Source organism: Natrix helvetica, assembly GCF_964273705.1.
Source record: "Natrix helvetica genome assembly, chromosome: 1".
NCBI lineage: Eukaryota > Metazoa > Chordata > Lepidosauria > Squamata > Natricidae > Natrix > Natrix helvetica.
In genome coordinates, this window is record NC_138548.1 from 56,524,293 (window position 1) to 56,549,663 (window position 25,371).

The 25,371-nt window shown below is 35.2% G+C and overlaps 2 protein-coding genes across 6 annotated transcripts; one reads left to right on the plus strand and one right to left on the minus strand.

Annotated features, from left to right (window-relative positions):
* The first annotated feature begins 7 nt into the window (after positions 1–7).
* On the plus strand, positions 8–19,147 carry MLH3 (mutL homolog 3). 4 transcript variants are annotated; one of them, XM_081935246.1, is made up of 14 exons: positions 8–369; positions 1,103–4,354; positions 6,328–6,426; positions 7,355–7,425; positions 7,736–7,840; positions 8,054–8,126; positions 8,805–8,876; positions 9,600–9,708; positions 10,879–11,038; positions 11,456–11,479; positions 12,395–12,473; positions 13,575–13,726; positions 16,208–16,318; positions 18,442–19,147. In XM_081935246.1, the coding sequence occupies exons 2-13, from the start codon at positions 1,174–1,176 to the stop codon at positions 16,310–16,312; spliced, it is 4,230 nt and encodes a 1,409-aa protein (XP_081791372.1). In that variant the 5' UTR covers positions 8–369; positions 1,103–1,173; the 3' UTR covers positions 16,313–16,318; positions 18,442–19,147. The 4 variants fall into 4 exon arrangements, with proteins under 4 accessions (XP_081791372.1, XP_081791373.1, XP_081791374.1 ...); XM_081935247.1 differs by lacking the exon at positions 6,328–6,426 and having other exon boundaries at positions 18,442–19,146; XM_081935248.1 differs by lacking the exon at positions 6,328–6,426 and having other exon boundaries at positions 1,103–3,931; positions 18,442–19,146.
* EIF2B2 (eukaryotic translation initiation factor 2B subunit beta) lies at positions 17,175–24,911 on the minus strand. 2 transcript variants are annotated; one of them, XM_081935250.1, is made up of 8 exons: positions 24,642–24,911; positions 22,262–22,382; positions 21,707–21,855; positions 20,485–20,648; positions 20,066–20,161; positions 19,169–19,306; positions 18,430–18,496; positions 17,175–17,430 (listed from the first exon to the last, which is right to left on the minus strand). In XM_081935250.1, the coding sequence occupies exons 1-8, from the start codon at positions 24,805–24,807 to the stop codon at positions 17,273–17,275; spliced, it is 1,059 nt and encodes a 352-aa protein (XP_081791376.1). In that variant the 5' UTR covers positions 24,808–24,911; the 3' UTR covers positions 17,175–17,272. The 2 variants fall into 2 exon arrangements, with proteins under 2 accessions (XP_081791376.1, XP_081791377.1); XM_081935251.1 differs by having other exon boundaries at positions 24,629–24,784.
* Between the last annotated feature and the right edge of the window lie 460 nt (positions 24,912–25,371).

Here is a 25,371-nt window from a genome sequence, read left to right on the forward strand (position 1 = left end):
CGCTGGGAAGTGAAGTTCTCACATAAGCCCTTTGAGAAGGCCCAATTTCTTCCTCAGCACCGACCTGCTTTTGGGTGATTGACAATAAAGCCAACTGAAGGGGCGGAAGATGAGAGTTGGGTCGAGTCCCACCGAGGTGATTTTGTCTGGCGGGGGAAAAAACACGGAAGAGAAACGGGGCTGCTCTGACTATACCTGGGATGAAAGAAAGGAGGCAGTTCTTGTAGTTTCTTCAGCGGAGAGGCGGTAGGAAAAAACGGAACTAACGACAGAAATCTCTTGATGTGGACGACGCTACCTTCCTCCCTCTTTCTCGCATGTCATCAGTCATCTTGAAGCCAAAAGTTCCTCCTTAAATCTGGCAGAAAGGTGGGACTTCTTCCTATTTCATTATTGTCCATTGCTAAAATAGTCTCGGCAGTGCAAGCATTATCGAAATGTACATTATAAAGCCCTTTTACTTGCTTTACATCTTACCGTACTTTCCACTCGTCCAAGCTTCCAAACTATTAGCGTATGTGGAAGGGATTTAGCACATTTTTATCTTCACAACAGTCCTGTGAGAGCCCTTAGCTCAGTGTGTGACAGGCTAAATATAGAAGCCGAAAATGAGTGGTGTTAATGAATGTAAGAGTGTTAACTATTGTCAACTGACTTGTAAATGTAATATCATCACAGCAAAAATTACAATTCCATTAATCAAAGAACGCCAAGTTAGCTCTCACAAGTCATTTTTCCTGATATTTTCCATGCTATAGTTTAGAAATATATTGTCCAGATTCTCCTCTACTCAGTGAATCAGTTATTAATGGGAACTGAGAATTAGGATTTGACTGAAAAAAGCCATTTTAGGGGGCGAGCACAGGGAGAGCAATGTTAGCATCCCTGCTAATAATTCCTGCATGCAATTTTTAATAAAAGCAGTCTTAGCTAAACATATCTAGGTTGAACTTAAATGAAATATTTTTTTCCTAAATTGAACTGGATTTTGTTAATTAAAATACAAAATGAGCATGGGAAACACTCTGGAAAATATTAAGGGATTTGTGAAATATCTGGCTAAAAAATTAAAAGATCATTGGATTCTCTGTTTTTTTAACAGGACAGTTACAGAAAAGGCTGGTGTCAATGCATAACCAATAGACCGAGATTTCGACAATTTTTTCTCTTACAATGATCAAAAGCTTGCCTGAAGAAGTACAAACCAGTTTGCGCTCTGGAGTGGCCATTAACTCAGTCGGACATTGTGTTGAAGAGCTTATCCTTAATAGCGTAGATGCAAAAGCTACATGTATTGCTATTAGAGTGGATTTGGAAACCTTTAAGGTCCAGGTGGTGGACAATGGCTGTGGGATGGGAAGAGAAGACCTCAACAATGTAGGCAATAGATACTTTACTAGTAAATGTTATTCATTGGAAGACTTAGAAAATCTGAAGTTTTACGGCTTCCGTGGAGAGGCTTTGGCAAGTATTGCAAGTATGGCCAGTATATTGGAAATATCATCCAGGACAAGTAGGACAACAAAAACCTTCTTGAAACTGTTTCACAATGGGAAAGGTCTTGAAGTCTCAGAAGCAGAACTGAATAGGCCAAGTCTTGGAACAACAGTGACTGTATACAATTTGTACCATCAGTTACCTGTGAGGAGAAAGTGCATGGATTTCACACTGGAATTTGAGAGGCTGAGGCATAAAGTAGAAGCTCTTTCACTTGTTCATCCATCTGTCTCTTTTTCTTTACGGAATGAAGCTTCCTGTTCAATGGTGCTTCAGCTACCCAAAACAAAAGATATGTGCACACGTTTTTCTCAGATGTATGGTCGAAGTAAATCTCAGAAATTACGGGAAATAAACTATAGGTCTGCAGGATTTGAAATAATGGGCTTTATCAGTTCAGAAGGACATTACAATAAGAATATTCAGTTTTTGTATATAAATAATAGATTGATATTAAAAACAAAATTGCATAAGCTTGTTGCTTTTCTGTTGAGGAAACAGAGTGTTATATGTAAAACAAAAACTGGATCTTTGCTCTCAAGTCCTGTCCGCCATCGTTCTGGCTCAGAACTCCATGGTGTGTTTATTATCAATGTGAAGTGTCAGCATGATGAATATGATATATGTTTGGAACCTGCAAAAACTTTAATAGAATTTCGCAGATGGAATGATCTCCTAACCTGCCTTGAAGAAGGAGTAAAGGCATTTTTAAAGCAAGAACATCTATTTATTGAGTTGTGTGGTGAAGATACTACAGACTTTAATAAAAATAATGATTTCTGTTTGGGTAACCCAACAGCTTTACAATCTTCTCTCCCCAAAGAAAAGAATATTCAGGAGATCTTTAAGTCAGCTTGTGATAATATTGTAGAATCTTACGAAACATTTAATCTGCAGTCAAAATCTGTTAGAAGGAAAGCAACTCTGACAAAGAAGATACAAGATAATATACAACCTATTAACAATGTGAAAGAAGTAGGTGTTTACTCAGATGTAACTGGTTTTGAATCTGTTCATGAATTGAGAAGTAATAAAGATAAGTATCTTCTGCCCAATAAAAATGACATTATTTCTGACTTTCCAAAATTCAATAAATTCCCTGAAGAGTCAGAATTACACATTGATGTTATGAGCTCCAAATGGCCAGAAGAACTTGGCATCCAAGACAAGATTTCGGAAACAGACCAGCATTCTGATACTTTGCTTTGTACTGAGAACCATGGGAAGAAAGATGCAAATAGTCAACAAGATGCAGGAATCCAGGAAAGAAGCCCTGATTTAGACAATATGGGATGTACTGAAATTGAAAAAGATATTGATGAATGTAAAAGTAAATATATTTTTGGACATAGCATGATGGGAAAATGCAAGTTGGAAAAAAAGGGCAGAGAATTCTTTACTGACTTAAATATTGCTAGAGGATTGATGGTAGAACAAGATCCTTTGAAACCAGGTTCCAAAAACATTACAGCATATTTACCTCAAAATCAGCCATCATATAAAACAATACAATCTAGTAATTTATTAAACAGACAGGCTAAACTGGGTCCAGTAAGTGCCAAGGATATCTTTGAAAAACAGCTAGAATTTCCAGAGCAGATTCCAAGTTCTCTAGAAAATATGACAAAAACCAACATCACACATACACGAAATACAAAGGAATGGCTAAAGAAGAATACATCAGCCTCACTTCCTGCAGATAGTACTGTGCATTCTGTAATATCACATGTGAAAGGATATATGCCTGTGGTGCCTGCAGATTCAGTTATCCATCTAGATGATATAAACAGCAGGAGGCAAATAAATGACATTTCTGTTAGGGTTCAGTATTGTGATTCAACAAAATTAAGTTGCCATTCAAAACTGGGATCACTAGATAGGTTCAGAAAATATTACGGGAATTTAAAAAGGAATGCATCAATAAAAGATACAGAAATAAGAAATAGTGATGAAGCACCAATCTGTTCTGGATCTATGGCTGGTAATAGAACAGATCTACAGAATATTTGTGAAACTCCAACCAAAGAATATATTGAATCTAATAATAATAATGGCTGTAATAGCCTCCTTCCCTTAGAAAAGTCTCAACATTCCCCAGAAGAAAATCTATCAATCAGAAAAGCTTTTAGTACAAATACCATTACAGAATATTCTCAAAAAGCAAGGAAATCTCTATCTGGATCTAATTGCACAAGGACACTTGCCTCTAAAGTGTCAAGAATGAAAGAATGTGATAAGGATGTTATAAGTACGCAACCCGTAGAGAAATCTTCAGCTCAAACTGAAGTGTGTTCAGACCCCAAAGATGAAAATATACAGCATCTCACATCTAAAACTCATTTGCAAAGTACCTATAAAAAATCTCAACATTGTCCTTCCATAAGAGAGGAGGAGGAAGAAAGTAATTGTTTTGCTTCAGCCTCGGATAAACAAGGTAATTTCATGGGTGCAAGAGCAGATGTGAGAGGAACTGTCAGTCATTGTTTCATTGACACTGATGGAGAATACACAATCTCCCAAAATAGACACTCAATTCTGTGTAACAAAGTGGATACTGACAGTTCTTGTGAAGATGCAAGCATTGTGGGTGAATTCACAAAGCAAGCTGCGAAATATAATGAGCTTCAAAGTGTAAACGTACCTGAAAATATGGAAAAGAACACAGAAGATTCAAGTATGAATGAGAAACCAAAATTCAGTCCCTCTGAGTGGTTTTATAAGTTTGATGTATCATTGGGCAAAATGGTATTCATCAACAAAATGAGTGGGCTGAGTTCCTATAGAGCTCCTCCTGAAGAAACTTCGGTAGCTTGTACTCAAGATCTAAGCACAATAGCTGTAAATGTCATAGAGAAAGGTAAGTATATGGCGTACAACTGTTTCGTTGCATTATGGAGGGAATGGCTGTATCAGGAGTTAAATCTTAATAATTCATAGCTTCTCCAATACACTGTGAGAGATTATGGAAAGGCTAGGAAAGGAACACAGGAAAGAGCAGACATAAACAATTAAATTAAGAGAGACAGCAGATAAGTCAGTTGATAGTTTATTTCATAAATGGCAGATTAGCCTAGGACTAGATGAAAAATATGAGAAGCATTGAAGAAGAAATCCTATGTAGTGTGGTGTCATGTTTATATATTTATTTTTACTAGTCTTGTTGATATATTATTAATGGGTTTTCAGATTTATTAGTGGTAATTTTAAATGTACTATCAATGTTTTAATAATTTCTTATATTGTGTAAACTATTGAATGCTGGTAGATTGCAATGGAATAGATGTGCAAATCAATCAATCAACCAATCAATACAAGAGACTACATCATATTTAACTCAATATAAAAGAGGGTGAAGAATTCCTTTTATTGTTTCTAAGATTATTTATTTAGCCCAACTAGCTAAATATATTCCTGAATTCTATATCAACTGCCTCTTTAATCTTGCTCAGCTCTATGTCACTTAACATACAGAACATATATATATTCTCAATTTATCACAATGGAGCCCCAAATTTCTTGTGCTAAGCAGAACAGTTGTTAAGTGAGTCTTGTCCCATTTTACAACTTTCCTTGCCACCACTGTTAAGTGAATCACTGCAGTTGTTAAATTAGTCCCACAGTTGTTAATCCTGGCTTCCCCATTGACTTTGCTTGTTAGAAGGTCTCAAAAGATGATCACATGATCCTGGAGCACCACATCAATCATAAATACATGCCAGTTACCAAGCGTCCAAATCTTTATCACATGATCATGGGGATGCTGCAAAAGTTGTGAATATGAAAGACGATCATGTCACTTTTTTCAGTACTGTTGCAACTTTGAAGAATTTATAGAACTCTTGTAAATTTGATTGCTCAATTAGCAATGAAGACAATGATTTTCTCTTGAATCATCTGGCTTCATTCTGTACTTAAGAATTGCTTAAAACAAGGGTGTCAAACTCAAGGAGTCACGGCAGCATTACGTGACGTATCAGGACTTTCCCCCCCTTCACTAAACTGGGTGTGGGCTTTGCCAGCATGTGAAACATCTGACCCGCGGGCTGCAAGTTTGACAGCCCTGGTTTAGAACAATGTTTCCAGCAAGTTGATTTGTCATTTCTTCTTCAATAAAATTGATTTGTCATTTCTTCTTCAATAAACAGTATAGATTACTTTATTTAAAAATTATGGGTATTGTTACAGAAGATAGTCCAATTACCTGCATAATTAGAAGTGTACTTAAATGGAACTTCTGCATACAGTAGTTATGTGTAGGTTAAACAACACAGAATTCAATGCAGTTTTGGTAATTTAATTCTATTGCAGCATTTCTCAAACTGCTTGAATCCTAGTTCTTTTTAAAATGTATATTATCTTCCTGACTATTGTATTTGCATGCAGCTGCATGGAGTCTAAATGTAAGGCTCAGTAGTAGCATAAGAAGTAGACTCTGATAGTGGGCCCCACAGCCTCACATTTCTGCTTCAGTATATACTTTCAAGCAGAACATATCTGCTGTTGAAAGAAAAGTATCTTTGGCTCTACTTGTTTAGGATATTTCCTTTCCTGACATGTTCACTAGGTTTCTAGTGCCTTATTGTGAAAGACTATAACACTGTTTGAGAATCATATCATTACTAACCTTACTAATGTCTAAAAGTATATATCACATACTTCCCATATTTGTCTATTTGAAGATACTGATCAAGATGTAATTCTGCTTAGGTTTATAGTATGACTTCCCTGTGAATTTATAAAATGGGATGACTGGAGATTATAATAACATGCAGAAGCATATACAGAAGTAACTATAAGAATACATATCGAAGTAACCTATTAAATATTTAGGATTTCAGTGCAGGTGCCATCCCTTTCGAAGTGAAGTTATTGTGCCCTTCCTTCCAAAAGCACAGAAAGAGAGGAGTTTGGAAAGTCAGGATTATAGAGGTAGGCCGAGTTTACCAGGGCATAAAATACTAATTCTGCAACTGCCCCAACAGAAACGTGGTGCAATTTGAGCTCTATTAACAGTTAAATTTGTACGAATCACCTGATGTGTAGAACTGGAAATAGCTTTTCTAGATTCAAAATCACCTGCAGGATTGTGTCTGTAGAGATTCTCAAGTCATCCAGGTCATGTTTGTCCTGAAGGTGTTTTTTCAGGAAGCAACTGGACTTTCTTGTTTTTTCTTTGATCTGGATGACTGAGAATCTCTACAGACTTTTAGCTACGCAATTTGGGATGAACACCTTGTTCCAATGGTGTGGGAGTATGGATTTCCAGAAAAATTGCAGACTACAGGAACCATTAGTATTACTCAGGTGACTCTGAGGACACAAATAAACCTCCAAGTGCTTCAACAGCCCTCTAAAAGGATGCAAATGACCAACTGTCTGCAAGCAACATAAATCCTTTCATTCCCCACCATCCAGTCAGAGCTGAAAAGGTTTCTTGGATGAGAAGTGAAACATCTTCAAAGAAAAAAGAAGAAAATCTCCTGAAAAAGCACCTATGGGACTACAATATTGTGGATAATGTGAAATGTTCAGTTCTACGTAAACAGTGTCAGTGATTGGAAAAAGAATGATCCAGCCTGCTTTAATTGTTTTGTTCTAGAAACAGGTTAAATTTTTCAGATCTTTTATCAGCTACAAAATATTAAACAATTGTTCTGCTACTTTATTAATATGTTTCCAGTTGAAATTGAGGAGGCAATGATTTCTAACATTTTTAATAACAGAGTACATGTATTGTATACTAAAATGTACACTACATTGGAAGATTCAGAATCTGCTTAGTACAAAATGTAAGGTTTTTGTAAAAAAAAAAAGTCATATTGTACCTGATCCCATCATGACATATCTTTTCCCTTAGATGCACAAGAAGAATCTCTTCAGGGCTTACTTTCAGAGTGGGACAATCCTGTGTTTGCTCAATGTCCAGAGGTAGGTAGTATTATGTAGCATTTATGTATTTGTTTGTTTATTTACATTTATTTGCAACTATGAAGCATTTATGTATTTATTATTGTATTTAATTTATTGACAACCCACCTTACTACAAAGTAACACTGGGTAGCTTACAGTATTAAAAGGACAAAACTATACAAAACCTAATTACAACATAGTCTACTATAGTTTTATTTGTTCTTTATACCCATATCAGACATGCTGATACTAAAAAGGGGATGTGATTTTTTAGTCTGCCATTTGCTTATCTGGTAACAATTCTAAGAAGTGGTTATTTCTCTTACAGGTTGCTCTGGATGTTAGCAGTGGGCAGGCAGATACCCTTGCTGTGAAAATACATAACATCCTCTATCCTTATCGGTTCACTAAAAAGATGATTGATTCTCTGCAGGTAAATAGCAGACTGCAACTATCACTTGTAAGAGAACACATGTACATTTATTCTGGGTTGTAACAATCTATGGTAAAATAGTGCTACTGTTAGCAAATAATAATTTATAGATCCATGTTAACAATGTCAAAAACTAATGAAATCACGTCTTTTCATTTATGTTCTAGAATTATTCTGTTTTTTAAAAACTTATCATTTTTGAATAATTTATAGGTCCTTAATCAAGTGGACAATAAATTTATTGCATGTTTAATCAACACTAGGGAAGATGAGAATGAACATGCAGGTAAAATGCAATTTCTTCTTATAAAAAAGCTTTTTTAAAACTTTCTATAAAATGTAAAACTTTTCGTAAAACTTATTTATACATGAGATAATTCTATAACTACAAGAAAAAAATTAATTGAACAAAATTGTGTGTGTTGTTTTTTAACCATTTTAAATCATCCCAAATTGTTCATTGAATAGTTTTTTAAAAAACAAAACTGGAACATCTAATAATAATGCTTTACTAAATGATTATTCTGCCTAACTGGTAGCAACTCTTTTATACAGATTCTGCTATTGAATTGCTAACACCTATATGTACGTGTATCTATTCAAACAATATTAACTGGAAAATAACTGCACACAGTGGCTTATGATGAAATGCAGAACAATATTGATTATTCCACTTCATTGGTAATGTTTATTCAAGGGTTCAGTCTTACTTGAAATAATATAATTAGGTGAGCTCCAAAACATTTTCTTGCAACTGTTCTGTTCTCTCAAGGGAAGAAAGAAGTTGAACTGAAAGATTTCTAATTCATTTTTTTATTTGTTTGAAAAGCTTCTCATATAAGCTTGATCAAATTGCTGTCCTACATTCTAACCTACCTCACAAGCTGAGGATAAAGTGAGGTTAAATTTAGAACTGGTATTATGTGTTAAGATGATGAAGAAGACACTGTTTTTATGGCTCTAGATGGAAATCTTCTTGTACTTGTGGATCAACATGCAGCCCATGAACGTGTCCGTCTTGAGCAACTTATCACAGGTATAGCTCCAGGTGGTCAAAGAAAATAATTTTATAGCTGATAAAATAAACTGGAAGCTGAAAAATCAAATTTATTGAGGTACAAATATACATTAATAATTAAGAATGAATGTATGGTGTTAATTTAATTATCATTGATGATTAGGAATTCCTATATCGATCTTATTGGAGGTTCTGTAAATGTTTTAGTAGAATATGAATAATGTCCATTTTATCTATCACGGAGAATGACATTTTTGAGCTTTACAAGAATATGCTCATAGTCATGAAAGATAACAGCAATTCTTGTAATTTAGAATAGTTCATTGATCTCCAGATCAACAACAGCTATGAATTTCTTAAAGTGAAGAGTCCAAGAGAAAACTTGCTGGCTCTGGCCTGGCAGCAATAATTGGCCAAGAATGTGAAAAACTCTCTGGGTTGTAAGAAATGTATATTATAAGTTTTAAATGGAGTCATTTATAATTATGATAGTTTGCTCTATTATTTCAGGGCTGATAATTTGTTGATAAAATGTTATAATAATTGATATCTCTTAGGATTGCCTTGGTTAATATTGGCAGTTACAATGTAACATTAACAAGACTGCTGCCAAGGATAAATAATATTTCTTCTGTAGTATAGGTTGCCCATCAGCTGGTGGGTAGAATAATATTAGTTTCTTTGTGAATATATACTGTCTTCAAAATATCATGAACAATGGTTTTGTTGCTCTATTATTAGATTCCTATGACAAGCAACATGAAGCACTGGGCAAGAAGAAATTATTGGCTTCCACTTTGTGTCCCCCACTGGAGATTGAAGTAACAGAGGATCAGAGAAGACTCTTATGGTTGGTACTACTCAGAGCATCCAACATATTGATTGTTACTTCAAAATAATAATAATAATAATAATAATAATAATAATAATAATAATAATAATAATAATAATAATTTATTTATTTATTTCTTAGATTTTTAGACCGCCCCTCTCCCAAAAAGGGACTCGGGGCGGTGTACAGTCAATATAATAAAATCATTCATAATAATTAAATACATTTAAACTACATTTAAGATACATTTGGAGGGGGAAATAGGCTGTACTAAGAAATAAATAATTCTAATCTTAAAACGTCACAATTAAAACCCCAAACCCTAAAATAAAATAAATCCCTGGGAGGTAAAACTAAGAAAGTGCCAGGCCAGCTGATTGAAACAGGTGAGTCTTTAACTTTTGCCGGAAGGAACGGAGGTCGGTGGTAGTTCGAATGTCTGGGGGGAGATCATTCCAGAGGGTTGGGCCCATCACAGAGAAGGATCTACTCCTAGGTGTCGCCCGCTGGCATTGACTAGCAGACGGCACCAGGAGGAGCCCCTCTCTGTGTGAGCGGATAGGTCGCAGGGACGTGTGTGGTAGGATGCGATCCTGCAGGTAACTAGGTCCTCTGCCATGGAGCGCTTTAAAGATGGTGATCAATACCTTGAAACGCACCCGAAAGGCCACAGGTAGCCAGTGCAGCTCGCGCAGGAGAGGTGTTACGTGGGAGTAACGTGTACTTCCCATAATAACCCACGCGGCTGCGTTCTGAACTAGCTGCAGTCTCCGGATGCGTCCCAAGGGAAGCCCCATGTAGAGGGCATTGCAGTAGTCCAGGCGAGACGTCACCAGCGCATAATAATAATAATAATAATAATAATAATAATAATAATAATAATAATAATAATAGTAATAGTAATAGTAATAATAATAATGGGCTTTCAGATTAGACTTTTATTGTGAAATTGTTATATTAATACATATTCTTTATATTAAATATAATCTGGATTTGATAAGATCCTAAAAAATAAATAACATACTTTTATTGCTGAACTGATCAATGAGTAAACAGTCTATAATAGATTGTCCACAAACTTTGACTCAAGAAGTGATTGGTCTTTATTAATTGTCACATCTGTTTCAACATTGAAAGAGAACTAGAATATCTGAGGCTGCACTTTAGAATTTTTGTTTAACTTTACAGGTGCTGTCATAAAAATCTGGAGAATTTAGGCCTTGAATTGCTGTTTCCCAAAAACAATCTCTCTCAGATTCTTGTTGGGAAAGTGCCACTGTGTTTTGTGGAGAAAGAAGCTAATGAATTGCGCCGTGGAAGGCATACCGTGACTAAGAGAATTGTGCAGGTGAGATATGAACGTAGGTATTATATGGTGCTTGCCCTAATTCACTGTTCAGCACAAAGTTTGGAATTTCTACTACATAAAAAATTATCTGCCCGTTATTTAATATTTTACTTTACTTTATATCCAATAAAGAAGCGAGCTATGACCTATTTTTCCATCCAGCTGGTTTATGTGTATATTGGCAAACATTTACTGTACTGTGTTTGTTTGGAAAAAGAATATACTCAGTTTCTCATAATAGTGGCTTTACAAAAAATTCACTGAGAGCTTGTACTTTTTGAAATATAAAGTATATATCATTGTATTCTGATACTTCTGTTATTATTATTTCATAATCTTTTTTTAGAGGATAACATTTCTTTGTGAACACAAAACAGAAATTGAACTCTGATATCATATTTTGTTTATTTTTTTCAGGAGCTTATTCAAGAACAAATGGAGGTAAGGTCTTTGGAAGATAATATGTGTATTTATTTTGAAGAATGCTATGAAATGGAAATGTTTTGCTAATTAAATTTAAAATAAGAAGATGTTCTAAATTTGATTTTCTATCTATACATTTTAAAGTTTTGGTAGATTCCTGTTTTTATCAGTAGCCAAAATAGGTAGCGAAGAACATTATGTTGCTTAGTATAAAAAATATATTTTAAAAATATTATCTAATTTTAAAAGTGCATATTCAGAGAGCAAGATTTTCCAGAATAGATTAATAAAATTATTTAACTAGGGAATCCATCTTTACTTGCCCTGAAAGGCAATTTCTATGAGTGACTTGAAAAACCATGGCATGGATTATTATTTTGTTGTGAGGCTTCGGAAATGGACTTGCATTTATATATACCCTCACTAAAAAAGTAATCAGTGAATCCGTTTGTGAAGTTGATTCTCATTTTATAATGTGAATAATTATAGGGGGAAGACAATAGCAAAACCAGCATTAGGAATAAAAAGTTGTGTCAAATTCATCTGTTTGCTGATGTCAAACATGACTCCAGAACAGTGACTTTAATACACATGTGCAATCTTTTTTACCTCAAGGGTTTCTGAATAACATGCTAGAAATAAGTTGATAGATTTGGGCAAACTTCATAAATTTAATGTAATTATATTAAAATTGTACATGTTATTAAACTCAAATTAAATACAATTAAGTACAGTTTAATTAAATACTTCCCATATTATTTTCTTCTTCTATCATATGAAAAAATAAAATGGAGCAGCAGCTTTTGGCCCTATAACTAAGATTTTCAAAGGCTTCAGGTTGTAATTTGTACATCTCGTTATATCTAACTACTAGTACTTTTCATTCTTCATTCAACAGTTTTAGATAATCAACCAATATACTCCTATTTTCAGTTACTACAGACAACTGGTGGGGCACAAGGGACATTACCATTAACCATTCTGAAAGTGCTAGCTTCCCAGGCCTGCCATGGTAAGTCAAAGATTGTTTCACGCCTTTTTGTTCTGAAGCAAACATGCTATCACTGAAAAGTCAGCAGTAAAAGGGAACAGCAGGGATCCATTATTTTTCTTGCTGAAGAATTTGGGACATAATTTTCACATTGGCTATGCTTTAGATGTATGTCAATCATCCAGTATGCACTATATGTCCATATCTTTCTCTATATCGCTGCTTATCACAAATCTCCCTTCAAAATAATTTCAGAATTATCAGTTAAAGCTTGTTCTATAACTTCATTACAACATCTGTTCATTTTATCAAGAAGTTTGTCTATGTGCTCAAAAAAATGTTCAATAGCTTTTGTTATAGAATTCTGCTCCATTCTTTTCTTTATGCTCTAGTTGTGTCTAGCGTCCAGCTTTCAAAGGCCCCTTAACATACAATCCCAAAACAAAACACTATTTTCTTATGACAAAATTAATTCAAATTAAATCAAAGCTAAAATTCCAAATGAATCTGGACCTATAATTCATCATTAACAATCTGAAATCCATATTGTAAGTACCCTTTATTATCCACAACCCACCCCCTTTTGCCCCCATACAGGTAGTCCTTAATTTACAACCATAATTAGGATTGGAATGCCCATCACTAAGCAGGTAATCATGTCTTGATTTTACAACTTTTTTGGCCATCATCTTTAAGTGACAGATGGTCAATAAGCAAATTAGGTTTCCTCCATTGACTTTGCTTGTCAGAAGCCCCCTGTAATTATAACAAATGACAATAACATGACTCTGGGATTATGCAACCATCGTACATACATACCAGTTGCCAAGCAACTGAATTTTGATCATGTGACTACAGAGATGCTGCAATGTTTGTAAACTCAAGGGTCATAGTACCATCGTAACTTTGAAAAGTTGTTGAATGAATGTTCATAACTACCTGATTTGTTTTGGGGGGGGGGAAAACAGGAAAAGAGAAACAAAAACCAAAAAAAGAGGAAAATCAGTTATTTTGAAAAAAAGAAGGAATACTTTTTTTGGAAACAAGTTGTTTTGGAAAATAAACTAAAAAGAGGAAATAAATATTTTACCACAAAACTCTCCTACTCGCCTTTCTTTTCAGGCGCTATTAAATTCAACGACAGCTTGACTTTTGATGAAAGTTGCCATCTTATGGCTTCTTTGTCATGTTGTCAACTGCCTTTCCAGTGTGCTCATGGGAGACCTTCCATGTTGCCTCTTGCAGATGTGGATCATTTGCAGCAGGAAAACCAGGTAAGCACAGAGCACATAAAGTGCACATTGTGTTGACTGTTACTCTACTACTTGTGTGTCAGTTTAATTTACAACAGGCCTAAAATAGAATAATAGCTGTGAGATGAGTGCTTCTATAAATTGTTTAAATAAATAAAGGAATAAAATCCCTTGTTGCAGTTGAATATTCTAAGATATTTAGCATCAGTTGAAGAACTTTGTCCTATTCTTTTAATCTGAAAGAACTGAAAGAATGTCAAAATATGATATTGCCCAAAGTTCTTGTATCCTGACTCCTGACAAATTATATCCATTGGAAAGAAAATGTACTTCATGTCTATGTCTATCTATCTATCTATCATCTATCATCTATCATCTATCATCTATCTATCTATCTATCTATCTATCTATCTATCTATCTATCTATCTATCTATCTATCATCTATCATCTATCTATCTCTATCTATCTCTGTCTATCTATCTATCTATCTATCTATCTATCTATCATCTATCTATCTATCATCTATCTATCTATCTATCTATCTATCTATCTATCTATCTATCTATCTATCTATCTATCTATATCCTTATCTTTTTTAATAGTGTACATGAAACAGTCAAGATTGATTTCATAAAAAAACTTTTGAGCTGGATTTGGGTATATCCAGAAATGAAAAGCTAATTCACTGAGTAGTATTTTGTACACTATATGCCTATCCTATGCAGACTATAAAATGGGACTATTATGCGCTAATATTCAGGCGTTACATGCAAAATTAACTAAGGAAAATGTCCATAAAAGTACAATTTTGGCAGTCTCATAATTAAGAACTGAGCTACTTAGTTCACAATAGTGCAGAACAAAAAAATAAATAAGAATAATAGTGAAAGTACTGTGGCCTCATTTGAGAGTTGGGACAATTATTATTTATGTAAGTATTTATGTGGGACTACACTGCTTCTTTTTGTATAATCCCTGCAAAGGAATAAAAACTGAAAATGAACAAGGAACAAACACATTATTCATAATAATTGGTGTTCACTGCCAGCAAGCAACAAGACTATAAGCACAACAAAAGCATAGCTTTTGTTCCTTTTCTTTTTTTTTCTTTTTTGTTATCAGGGATGCCTGCAGCAGTGGTCAAAAGAATCAAAATGATGAGTGCAAATAGATGACCAACTCCCCCCCCTTTTCACATCATATATGCCATTTTCATGCTGTTGAAACCCCTGAAGACAATCCTATGATCATAATTATTGAAATCACTAATATGCTGAATGTATATTAAGGGAGCTGGATTCAGGGGAAAAATGAATATGGTATTAAAATTGCAGGGAAAAACCATAAATAATCTGCATTATGCTGATGACCCTAGTCGGACAGTTGAAAATATGTAGGATCTCCCGGCTCTAGTAATAAAAGTCAAGGAACACAGTAAAAAATGGGACTAAAATTATATATAAAGAAGACCAAATTAGGTACAATAACTTAGAATTGACAGTGAAGATGTTGAAGAGAGCTTTTGCATTTTATGATCAACTATAAATTAACAGCAGCCCAAAAAATGCTGCAGACTAGCATTTAGTAGAGCAGCAATAAACTCCTTGGAAAAGTTATTCAGATGATGGGATTGTCTACATCTACAAAGAGCAGAATAATTTGAATAATGGCATTCCGTGCAACTTCTTTTAGAAACAAAAGTTGGATTTTGAAAAAGCAGCATCATTGAACAAATGAATGCAGAGTTCTCACTTGAGGCACAAATGACAGGCTGAAATTATTCTGCTTCAAACACATTATATATATTCCTTGTTCTCTAGAGAAGTCTCTTAATGCTGAGAAAGGCGGAAGGAAAGAAAACAGGGTAACCAACATCCAGATGGATAGACTTAGTTATAGCAACAATGGGTGTGCCATTCCTGAAGGACCAGGTTAAGGACAGATAGTCATAGAATTATTAAGAATCAGCACTGTCTTAATGGCACATAATCTATCAATATTGGTACCGTTATTGCCACTAACTACTGTCATTAGCAACAGAACATAGTACTCATTTTAAAATAATCTAAATTGGATATGTCTATTTCTCTGTCTATCTGCCCAGCAGTTATTGTTACAGAATAGATGTAGCTGTATTGTTAAAGGGCAAGATTTTCAAAGGATATTTTTTTTAGTTTGGGGAAATTAATTTTTGGGAGAAGATTCCTTTATAGTTGCTCAAACTGCACAGTTGTTTACCATCAAAATTCAGCAGCAAACTGCATTATGGACCCTGCAGGCTAGGCAGAAATGTAAGGGTAAATTCTGGAGAAATCACAGAAAGGCTTAGGAAGGGCATACACAGTTTGCAAGTTTTTGATCCCTGGGGTATTTCATGCCAACTAATATGCAACAAATTTGAAAATGTGTTAATTCGAATGCCAATTAGTAATAGAGTATTGTCTGGGTTATTGTCTTAATTAATTATTGTCAATGAGCCATTGGCATTTTTTTCCCTACAGCCAAAACCTAATCTCGCCAAATTAAGAAAAATGGTTAAAGCCTGGAAGCTTTTTGGAAAAGAAAAAGAATCTACTGTGAACGTTGAAGCCTCAGCAGTTCTATGAATACAGGTGCTATTTAAACACTAGTTTTTGTACTATGAACCTCCTTGTATTATGGAAGATGAAAATTCAGTATTTGAAAAGGAGTCTAATACTTTGGAGCATCGATATGATAGTCAGAATCAAAGATTTTGTCCCCTTGGGGAACATGGAGTAATTTCATTTGCACTGGAACTGTTCGGTAATTTTTTTAAAAAAGTGTTTTTTTTTTAAAATGAAGCCTTGCCTTTTTTTACCAAAATAGTTTTACATATTTGCAAAACTCTGACTTAAACAATAGTTCTGGTGTTTTGTATAAATTCATAAAGGGAGCTAAATTTAGATTCTGATTTCTAGTGCAGGTTGTACTTTTTAATGAATTGCTATTTAAAAACAGTCTTCCATCTTTTTGCTATTGCTAACATGCAGTATTGATTACTTTAACTTTCTTGAGGTATATATTACCTTTAGTTGAAAGCAAAGTGAGAATAGGTTAAAAAGCAATGTAACTTCCATTTTATATTTAGTTTTCTATTCTATCTACTTTTTGAAACTTTTTCTATGTATCATAGAAAACATTTCTCAACAATTTAAGAGCAATGCCTTCTTTCATGAGATCAAAAATAAGCAATTCTGATATCCAAATGTTTTAAATTACAGTTCTCACAATTCCTTATCATTGACCATAAAGGCAGAGATGGGAACTGAAATCCAACGTACCTTGAGGACATTAAGTTGGCTAGTCCTGAATTAGTATGCAACAGCTTATGAAGACTTCAGAATTTTGTGGGATATTACTAATAGATGTTGAAATATACCTAGAACACAAGGAGGTCTCATGCCAACAGAGAAAGCACAGCTAAAAAAATGCTTTTGAGGATAGCACTTTCATTTTCCATACTTTATTTATTTCCCAATGAAAATATTGGTATTTGTTATATCATCCATTTATTCTGGAATAAATTAAGCCCGTAGCGCAAAGTTTCAAAGTTCACGATCATCGGGATGATAAAGTTCGCTCATAAGACGATAGATATAAGAAGGTGCATTGCCTCCAATGTTTGAAATGAAGAGCGTGATAAGTTCTGGAGGAACGTAGTCAAAAACTGGACAGTAAACATTGACCTTTGATAGAATCTCTCCTGAAAGAAAAAGATTTACATGATAGAAAAATGACCAGTAACACAAAAAGACAGATGGGATGACCAGAGATATGTCTACCCAGAGCAAAAAACAATGTAGTCTCATATTATTTAGAATAAATTATTTGCACTTAGGTCAATTGAAACCACTGAAAAATAGTTATAACTCATTAAAGACCTACCGATTTCAGTGTAAATGCATTCAACTAACTTAGTTACATGCATAAATCTATGTGCACTGGTATTCTGTCTTAAAACAAGGCATTGCTAGGGGGAGGGGAGATTTCCCCTTGTGGCTCTGGGACTAGATGAAATATCATAAAGAAGAGGGAATCCAACTATTCTCCAAGGCACCTGAGGGTAGAACAAGAAGCAATGGGTGGAAACTAATCAAGGAGAGAAGCAATTTAGAACTGAGGAGAAATTTCCTGACAGTTAGAACAATTAATCAGTGGAACAGCTGTGAATGCCCCAACACTGGAAGTCTTGAAGATGTTGGATAGCCATTGGTCTGAAATGGTATAGGGTTTCCTGCCTAGGCAGGGGGTTGGACTAGAAGACCTCCAAGGTCCCTTCCAACTCTGCTATTGTATTGTATTGTATTATCTACCAGCCCCTCAGATTAGCACAGGTATTTTCCCACCCACTGATTTACAGCAGGAAACAACAAGTGTTGGAGCATAAACATCAATGAAAACATGGTCACTGGTGGTTCCACCTAGCTACTTTGTTTATGTAGTACAGTAGTCCAGCTGCCAGAGTGTTCAGAGTGATGAGAATTCTCATTAGAAAAGATTGGATGCTACATATCCTAAATTAATCATCCAAAAGTCCAAGTTATAAGCAAGTGCCTCTAGCTTGAAGCTAACTAATTTTGCACAATGTGCAGAAGATCACACTTGGAAAAATTGTACAGGGCCAGGATCCACATTTGTATGGGCTCTTAAGTGATAAAATTAACTCATTTCTCCATACCTCTTAATTAACAAAAGTATTTACCTTCTGTAAAAGGCAGTACTTCCTGTGGAGAGACAAACTTGTGGAATGAATCCTCTTCGTTAAGAAACTGAAAGTGAGAAGAGCAAGAGACAGAGATGGATTAGACATAATCTCAACTACGGTACTCAATATTCCCTTGCTCTGTAACACACGTTAGAGGACCTCAAACTTAAATTACACCACAATCCCATGAAATTAGAAATAATTCTCTATAATCCTACTGTAAATAAAACTAATAAAATAAGTGAATTCAAAAACCTATTTTGATTGCCCCCAGTTTTGATCGATGGTTAGAGCCAAAGATTTAGCCATTCCTCAGAACTCACCGAAGGTTTTGTTCCTCACTTTAAGCGCTCTGTCAATTTGCACAGCTGAACGTGAAGGTTTTGATAGCACTCCTACTTTGCCTTCACAGGACTGATCAGCCTTTTAAAAGTAGCAGTCCCACCTTGTAAATTGCTATCCACTTGTGGGGATGGGGTGGGGGATGGGGAGATCACAACCACTATTTGAGAATCCCTGCTGTGTGCCATAAATTTTGTTAGAAAAATGCATCACAGGGCTCACTGTTTCAGTGACAAAGGAACTTAGATTCTTCTCTGAAAGGTACACTGCTTGCTTGCAGACCACTAGCAGGATGCCATTTTTCCAGTGCATTCTTATTCATTTTTACATTGCCACAGTAGCACTTTTGCATTTCTCTCAACCAAAGATACAGTTCAAAAATCACTGCACTTGCCTGGGGTGTGAGTTTGAACATGGGTGCACAGACAATGAGAGGGGTAGAATGGTGTTTGGCTGCTAACGCCAGAGTGTGAGTTCCACTGACTGCTATTAATGCGCCATTGGCCAAAATGGTTTTTGTTCCGATGATAACCTGCAAAAATACAAGTGAACAATGAAAACTGTTTGTCATAACAAATTAATCTACATAAGATTAATAACTATTCTCTTCCTACATCACAATCTAAATGTTGGTTGCCAGAAAAAAAACATGGTAAATTGTGGTCACATGACTGTGGGATACTGCAGTAATAATAATAATAGTAATAATAATAATAATAATAATAATAATAATAATAATAATAATAATAATAATAATAATAATAATAATAATAATAAAAAATATTTATTTCTTAGCCGCACCCTCTCCCGAAGGACTCGGGGCGGTGTACAATAAAACATATAAAATACATATCTGAACAAGACATACATATAACAAGGACGTATACTAAGATGTGTACAAGGAGGAGGTGGGTTGATGGATAAAAACAATTAAAATCACAATATTTAAAAACCCCTAAATAAATAAATAAATTCAATTAAATTACACAAATAAGAAATAATAAATGTGAGTTGGTTGACAAGAGCCGCAAATGCAATCACATGAGTATGGGGTAGGTATGTGTGGCCATCGAAACTCTGAATGGTTGCTAAGCAACTGGTCAGAAGTCAAAGACTACCATAAAAATAAATTAGGTGAAGATACAATTGGTATGATACTGTGTCACCAATAACAATACAACAGTGCAAGAATATACATATGTGGTTTTTGTTCTTCCTCTATGAAAATCTATGATTTTACCAGTAACAAGAAAAAATGTCAACTCCGAAGAGACAAACCCAAGAAACCCACCTTGTTGACTCGAGACATAACAGCAAAGATGGCTGCATCACTCATGACCGTGGTTTCTATATTCTCTTTAGACAAACTGACAGCCATTTCATGGCCCTGCAAGAAAAAAAGAAAGATGTGGGAAGATTAATATTTGGAGAGATACAACAAGTAAACATTGTGAGCTATGCATTTTAAAGCTGCTTGAATGTATATTATCAATCGAGGCCACACAAACAATTCCAATAAATTCAGCAGAAGAAAGAAAATGCAGTGAGATATCTGGCTGGGTAATTTTTAATTGGGTAATCAAGATTGCATTTCCCCTTCACAAAGTCTACACATTTTATCATCGTATATTTTTTTATTTAAAATGATGTGCCATGTTAAGCATCAACATCAAACGATCGCAAAGAAGTGCTCACGTAACCAGCCCTTACCTGGCAAAAGGGTGCACATTCAGCCACAATGACATGGAATTTCCTTTTACGTGCTGCCTCTTTCAGAAAAGCCTCCACTGTGCGTGAATAACCAATAGTCATAATCACCTCATTGGAGTGGATGTGTTCCAAAGCTTGGGTGGAAATATTTTCCGTAGTGCTCTCTGCCAAAAGAAAAGAAAAGAAAAGAAAAACCTAGTCATGAGAAAAAAGAGAAACAAATTTGCCTGAAAGACATTGCTCAATGTTTTTTTCATAATTTTGTGTACATAAATCTCTAAGTTGACTTTAATTGATTTTAACTGACATGGTTACAAAGATTTATTTAACAGAGTACCCCAATAAGTCTACATTTTCTGGAATTCCCAATTGACAGAATCAGTACTCATGAATAACTGGAATATGGTAATAAAAATTGGTTGAAAAAGCCTAAAGTAGAACATTGCAAAGACATTTTTAAAAGACCACCTAAATATTTGCTGACAGAATGCATAGGGGAGGAATAGGCCATTTTTGACACTTTTTAAAGAACAGTTGTTAGGTGTATTGCACATTTTAAAAATTCATTTGATTGCGCAAGGCCAATCCTAAAACATATTGTGATATGCAAACTATGCATAGCATCTTAATACCCACTCATCCTACCTTTGGATTGTTCTATATCAATATATTTCAATCTCAACAACTTTAAGCTGAATAAATTTCAACTCCCAGAATTCCCAACTGGCCAGAATTCCATAATTTATTTTCTAAGACTATCTGGAACTCATAAGCATTCTTGGAAATGATGTAAATTTTGAACGCTAGTATTTTGTTTTACACTTTGCCAACATCTTATTTAAAATCAAGTGAGAGTCTGCTGATTTTTAACAGATTCATGCACATTACATTGCACAACTTAATTTGTCTTTGCAATTATAATTTGAGGAAAGGTTATTATGTACAACCTACTTAATTTCTTCAAATTACGTAGGCAAAATATTTACTGTAAGTGTTGTTCCATACAAGGCAATTATTTCTTAGCATTGTCCAGTTCACAGTTCAGGCTACACTGCTTCTGCACTGAAGTCTCTCTACAATATTCCCATTTAAATGGAAGAGATCTTCCTGCTGATTGGAAGGCAGCTTAATGCTGCAATTTAGGATGTAAATGGACAAATCTTATTTTACCAGGAATTATCTAATTTCCAATTCCTTCTATTCTACCATCAGCTTCTCTTACCAAGTTCAAGTAACAGCTCTCTAATAGCATCGATAATATTGGCCCTTAGTGGCTGATAGCAGATTTTGAAATCTTCACTGAGACCTCCTGAGGTCAGAAGTTTGTGCAGAGATTCTTGCTGGTCACTCTCTTCACTACGTCCTCGGAGCCTGTGGAACAAATGTCCAGGGAAAGTGAGAAAATGTAATGAAAGTCTGTACTATTTACTGTCAGAGTAATATAGTCCCGTCAAAAGATTTAAGAATTTTAAAAGTCATGTCTCTGGAAGGAACATTGCTCAAACTAAACGGTAAGAGAATATCGAGCAAACAAAATGGACTTAAGAAAACAGCTTTAAGAAAACAGTAAGAACCATATGGAAGTAGTGCATTCTTAAGTAATTTGGCGGTTTAACAGCTTACAAGCAAACACACAAAGTCAGCAAACACACAAAGTCGAAAATATTAGGAAACATAAAGGATATGTTTGATTTTCATTCTTCAAAATTAATGTTACACAGAAAATGTTACACAGATGCCAAAATAGTGAAAATAAGACAAGCTAAAGCAAACTTACCTGCTGTATTCTTCACGAATTATCTTCAACACTCGCCTCACCATGTTACCTACAGTGGTCTCAGATGGTTGGGCTGCACTCATTCTCTTACCTTCCTTACGAATCAAGTTCATTAACTCTCCTGAAATGAGAGGGAGATACATCTGGTAATTCATTATATATCTGGAGTTCAATCTACTTCTTCCCTTAATTACTGGTACTTTCTTAATTTACATTCTGTATCTTCTCAGTTAACTGGACCTTTTATCATTAACCTTTAACCTGGGACTTTTGGAGAATTACATGATATTATGTGTGTGCAATTATTTAAATAAGAGTTTCCATGACTCAATTGTTTAAACCAGACACTATTCTTGCTAATTTTAATCAACCAATTAAAGTCAAGTTTATACACTATGGGGCATAATGAGATGTCAGGCTGATTCCATCTCTGTTAAACTTTTGAAAGTCACTCAAAAGACTTGGGGGACCCAAGGGAATGGTGAGTTTTTGAGATGACTCCACTATTGTTAATAACTGTCATTCTCTCCTTGCCTTTTTAAAAACTATATTTTTAAAAAATTGTTGATTTTCTTTCATATTACTTTTTAAAAACTTTTTTATTGTGCGCTGTCCAGCCACATTTTTGTGAGATGGGCAGCTATCTAGATGTGACGGACGAATGAGAATGTGACTAAATGCAATGGAAGACTGAACTTTTGTGCCTGCTAACTTTCATATCGTTTCTCTGTTACAATATCACTACAAGCAATATTTTTAAAATATTTATAATACATTAACTAAAAACCAAAGTAAAACTTTATAAATGACAGTCTTAACATCTTTTCTACAAACTACAAGTCAATACAATCATAGTACTGAAAATATTACTCGTATATAAGTAAAAGCAACACATCTTTGAAAGAGTTTTCTCCTGCAGATTTTAATAACCAGAGATTAATAATTAATATCTTCATTGATTCAATGTAACAAATGGTTTGTTAAATATTGAACCCTAATCTTGAATGGAGCCAAGGAGACAAATGAAAGAATGTCAATATTCAGGTAATATGTTGTAGTAACTGAAAAATTCCATATTCTTTTCAAGAGTAGTGTAGTACTGTGGTATTTTACATGCAGTACTTTACATACGGTAATCTACTTAGAATTGCTGCTAAATCCAATTGTATCTACTGTATTAAATGTAATCATGAGCATGCAGTCCTTCCCACTGGGCAGCAAAGAATTCAGGAGCATTCCATACTATGAGGCTATCTTTAAGTGAAAGCAGGACTACGTTCAGATTAAACTGAATTTTAATATCCAAACCAGTTTTCTGCTTATCAATAACTTCTTCATCTTGCCTGGCAGCATCTATCACAAGATGCTTCTCAGGTACTTTTATTTCATTTTGACAAACTTCCATATCCGTTTTTTTTTTCTTTTAACATAAGATAACATTAATGGTTCCTAACTATGAACAATCTCCTAGAAACTTCATGGAGATCAGCTGTGTTTGTAGGAAATGTCAAAAGGCTAAACATATTTTTAAAACAAATTTTAAGCAGATTTATTCTATGCGGTCATTATGATGGTAAAAGAATAAGTTGCCTTTGTTATCTTCACTGTCTGGGAATAATAGCATTCTACTAAATTCAATATACTTTGCTTTAAGATTTTACCATTTCTTTCGTTACCTTTTCCTAACTTTCTTCTTAAACTAAAGCGGAAAAGTTTGCAAGCTCATTCAAAAATATATAGGGATCAGATGCCTGGGATGGCCTTAAGATGACCATCCTCCTCTCTGCAAAAAAAAGATGTTATTGGCACATAGTTTGAAACTCTTTAGAAATGGATGTGTCCATGCCAATGAAGTCACCTATAACTCTTCCATCTTCAGAGCTTCAGTTCCAAAATACCTGAGAATATTTTGACAGGTACATTTTGTCATCTAGGAACTGGAGAAACAAAATGTTGGGATTTTACAATTAGCCTTTCTACAGAGCAGACTTCTATCACAACTGGATATTCTAGATCAGTGTTTCTCAACCTTGGCAACTTGAAGATGTCCGGACTTCAAATCAAGCCAGCTGGGGAATTCTGGGAGTTGAAGTCCGGATATCTTCAAGTTGCCAAGGTTGAGAAACACTGTTCTAGATGGAAAGAAAAATTATATGCTGTGTAGTAGGCTTAAACAATAGTGATTGTTTCACTGATGAAACCTATTACGGAGGGGAATGAAATAAACCGACTCATTTAAGACTTAAGAAGTATTTTCACTTTTCCTGTCTTGGAAAGTAATTAGCCGCCCTTTCTGTTTTACGCCGAGCCGGGGCAAAGAGGCTGAATCCAGCAGCCTGCGAAGCCATATGATTAACCTGTGCCTACCCCGCTTCCTCACCAGCATTGTCCCAGCGCCCGTTCGCCACGATCTTCCGCAGCAGTCCCACCGTCCGTCGGGCCACCTCCCCTGAACGCGGCAGCTTTCCGCCTCTTTTCAGAAGCATCACGAAGTCTTCGATCTGGCCGGAAAGTTCGGACTCCTTCTTGGTGGTCTGGACCGACATTACGGCGACCGAAGCTGAAAACAGTAACGATCAGCGCGGAACGGAAAAAAGGGGCTTTGGTTGCAGACCGGACCTTCGCAGAGCATCAGACGCCTTTCCGGGGAGCTGGGCTATCATTGGACAGAAAAGGTGGTTGGTCCCGCCTTTTTATCTATACAGTAATTCATGTCCAATCGTGAATTATATGTTAGTTGGGGGGAAAACTAAACCGGGGCGTTCCAATTTCGTGAGATCGTCCCCCAAAAGTTCTGATTACGAGGTGGCTTCTTTTTAAACCTCTTATGACCACAAAAGCGACTCTACTTGCTCCACAACACTTAAACCCGGAAAGAGCCAACCAAGCCATCGGTTCCAAAGATGGGACGCCTCCACCTTTTCAAAACTTGGGAATCTGAAGAAATGTTAACATTTCTATCTTGTCAAAATCTCTCTGAGAGATGATGAGAAAACTACAGTTGCGTGTTATCTCAACGTTCCCCATTAAACACAAACACACACACTTGGCTTCCCACTCCCTCCTCGTTCTGATACAATTTGTGTTGGACAACAAGGATGAAACAGTTT

What these genes read in the sequence shown, in the direction of transcription:
- MLH3 (XM_081935246.1), top strand. Translation starts at nt 1,174, where the DNA reads ATGATCAAAAGCTTGCCTGAAGAAGTACAAACCAGTTTGCGCTCTGGA. An exon ending in TCTTGAGCAACTTATCACAG is followed by an intron (nt 8,877 to 9,599) that starts GTATAGCTCCAG and finishes CTCTATTATTAG; the next exon opens with ATTCCTATGACAAGCAACAT. An exon ending in AGCTTCCCAGGCCTGCCATG is followed by an intron (nt 12,474 to 13,574) that starts GTAAGTCAAAGA and finishes CTTTCTTTTCAG; the next exon opens with GCGCTATTAAATTCAACGAC.
- EIF2B2 (XM_081935250.1), bottom strand. Translation starts at nt 24,807, where the DNA reads ATGTCGGTCCAGACCACCAAGAAGGAGTCCGAACTTTCCGGCCAGATC. An exon ending in AATGTGCACCCTTTTGCCAG is followed by an intron (nt 20,162 to 20,484) that starts GTAAGGGCTGGT and finishes TTTTTCTTGCAG; the next exon opens with GGCCATGAAATGGCTGTCAG. An exon ending in TGTTCAAACTCACACCCCAG is followed by an intron (nt 18,497 to 19,168) that starts GCAAGTGCAGTG and finishes TCTCACTTTCAG; the next exon opens with TTTCTTAACGAAGAGGATTC.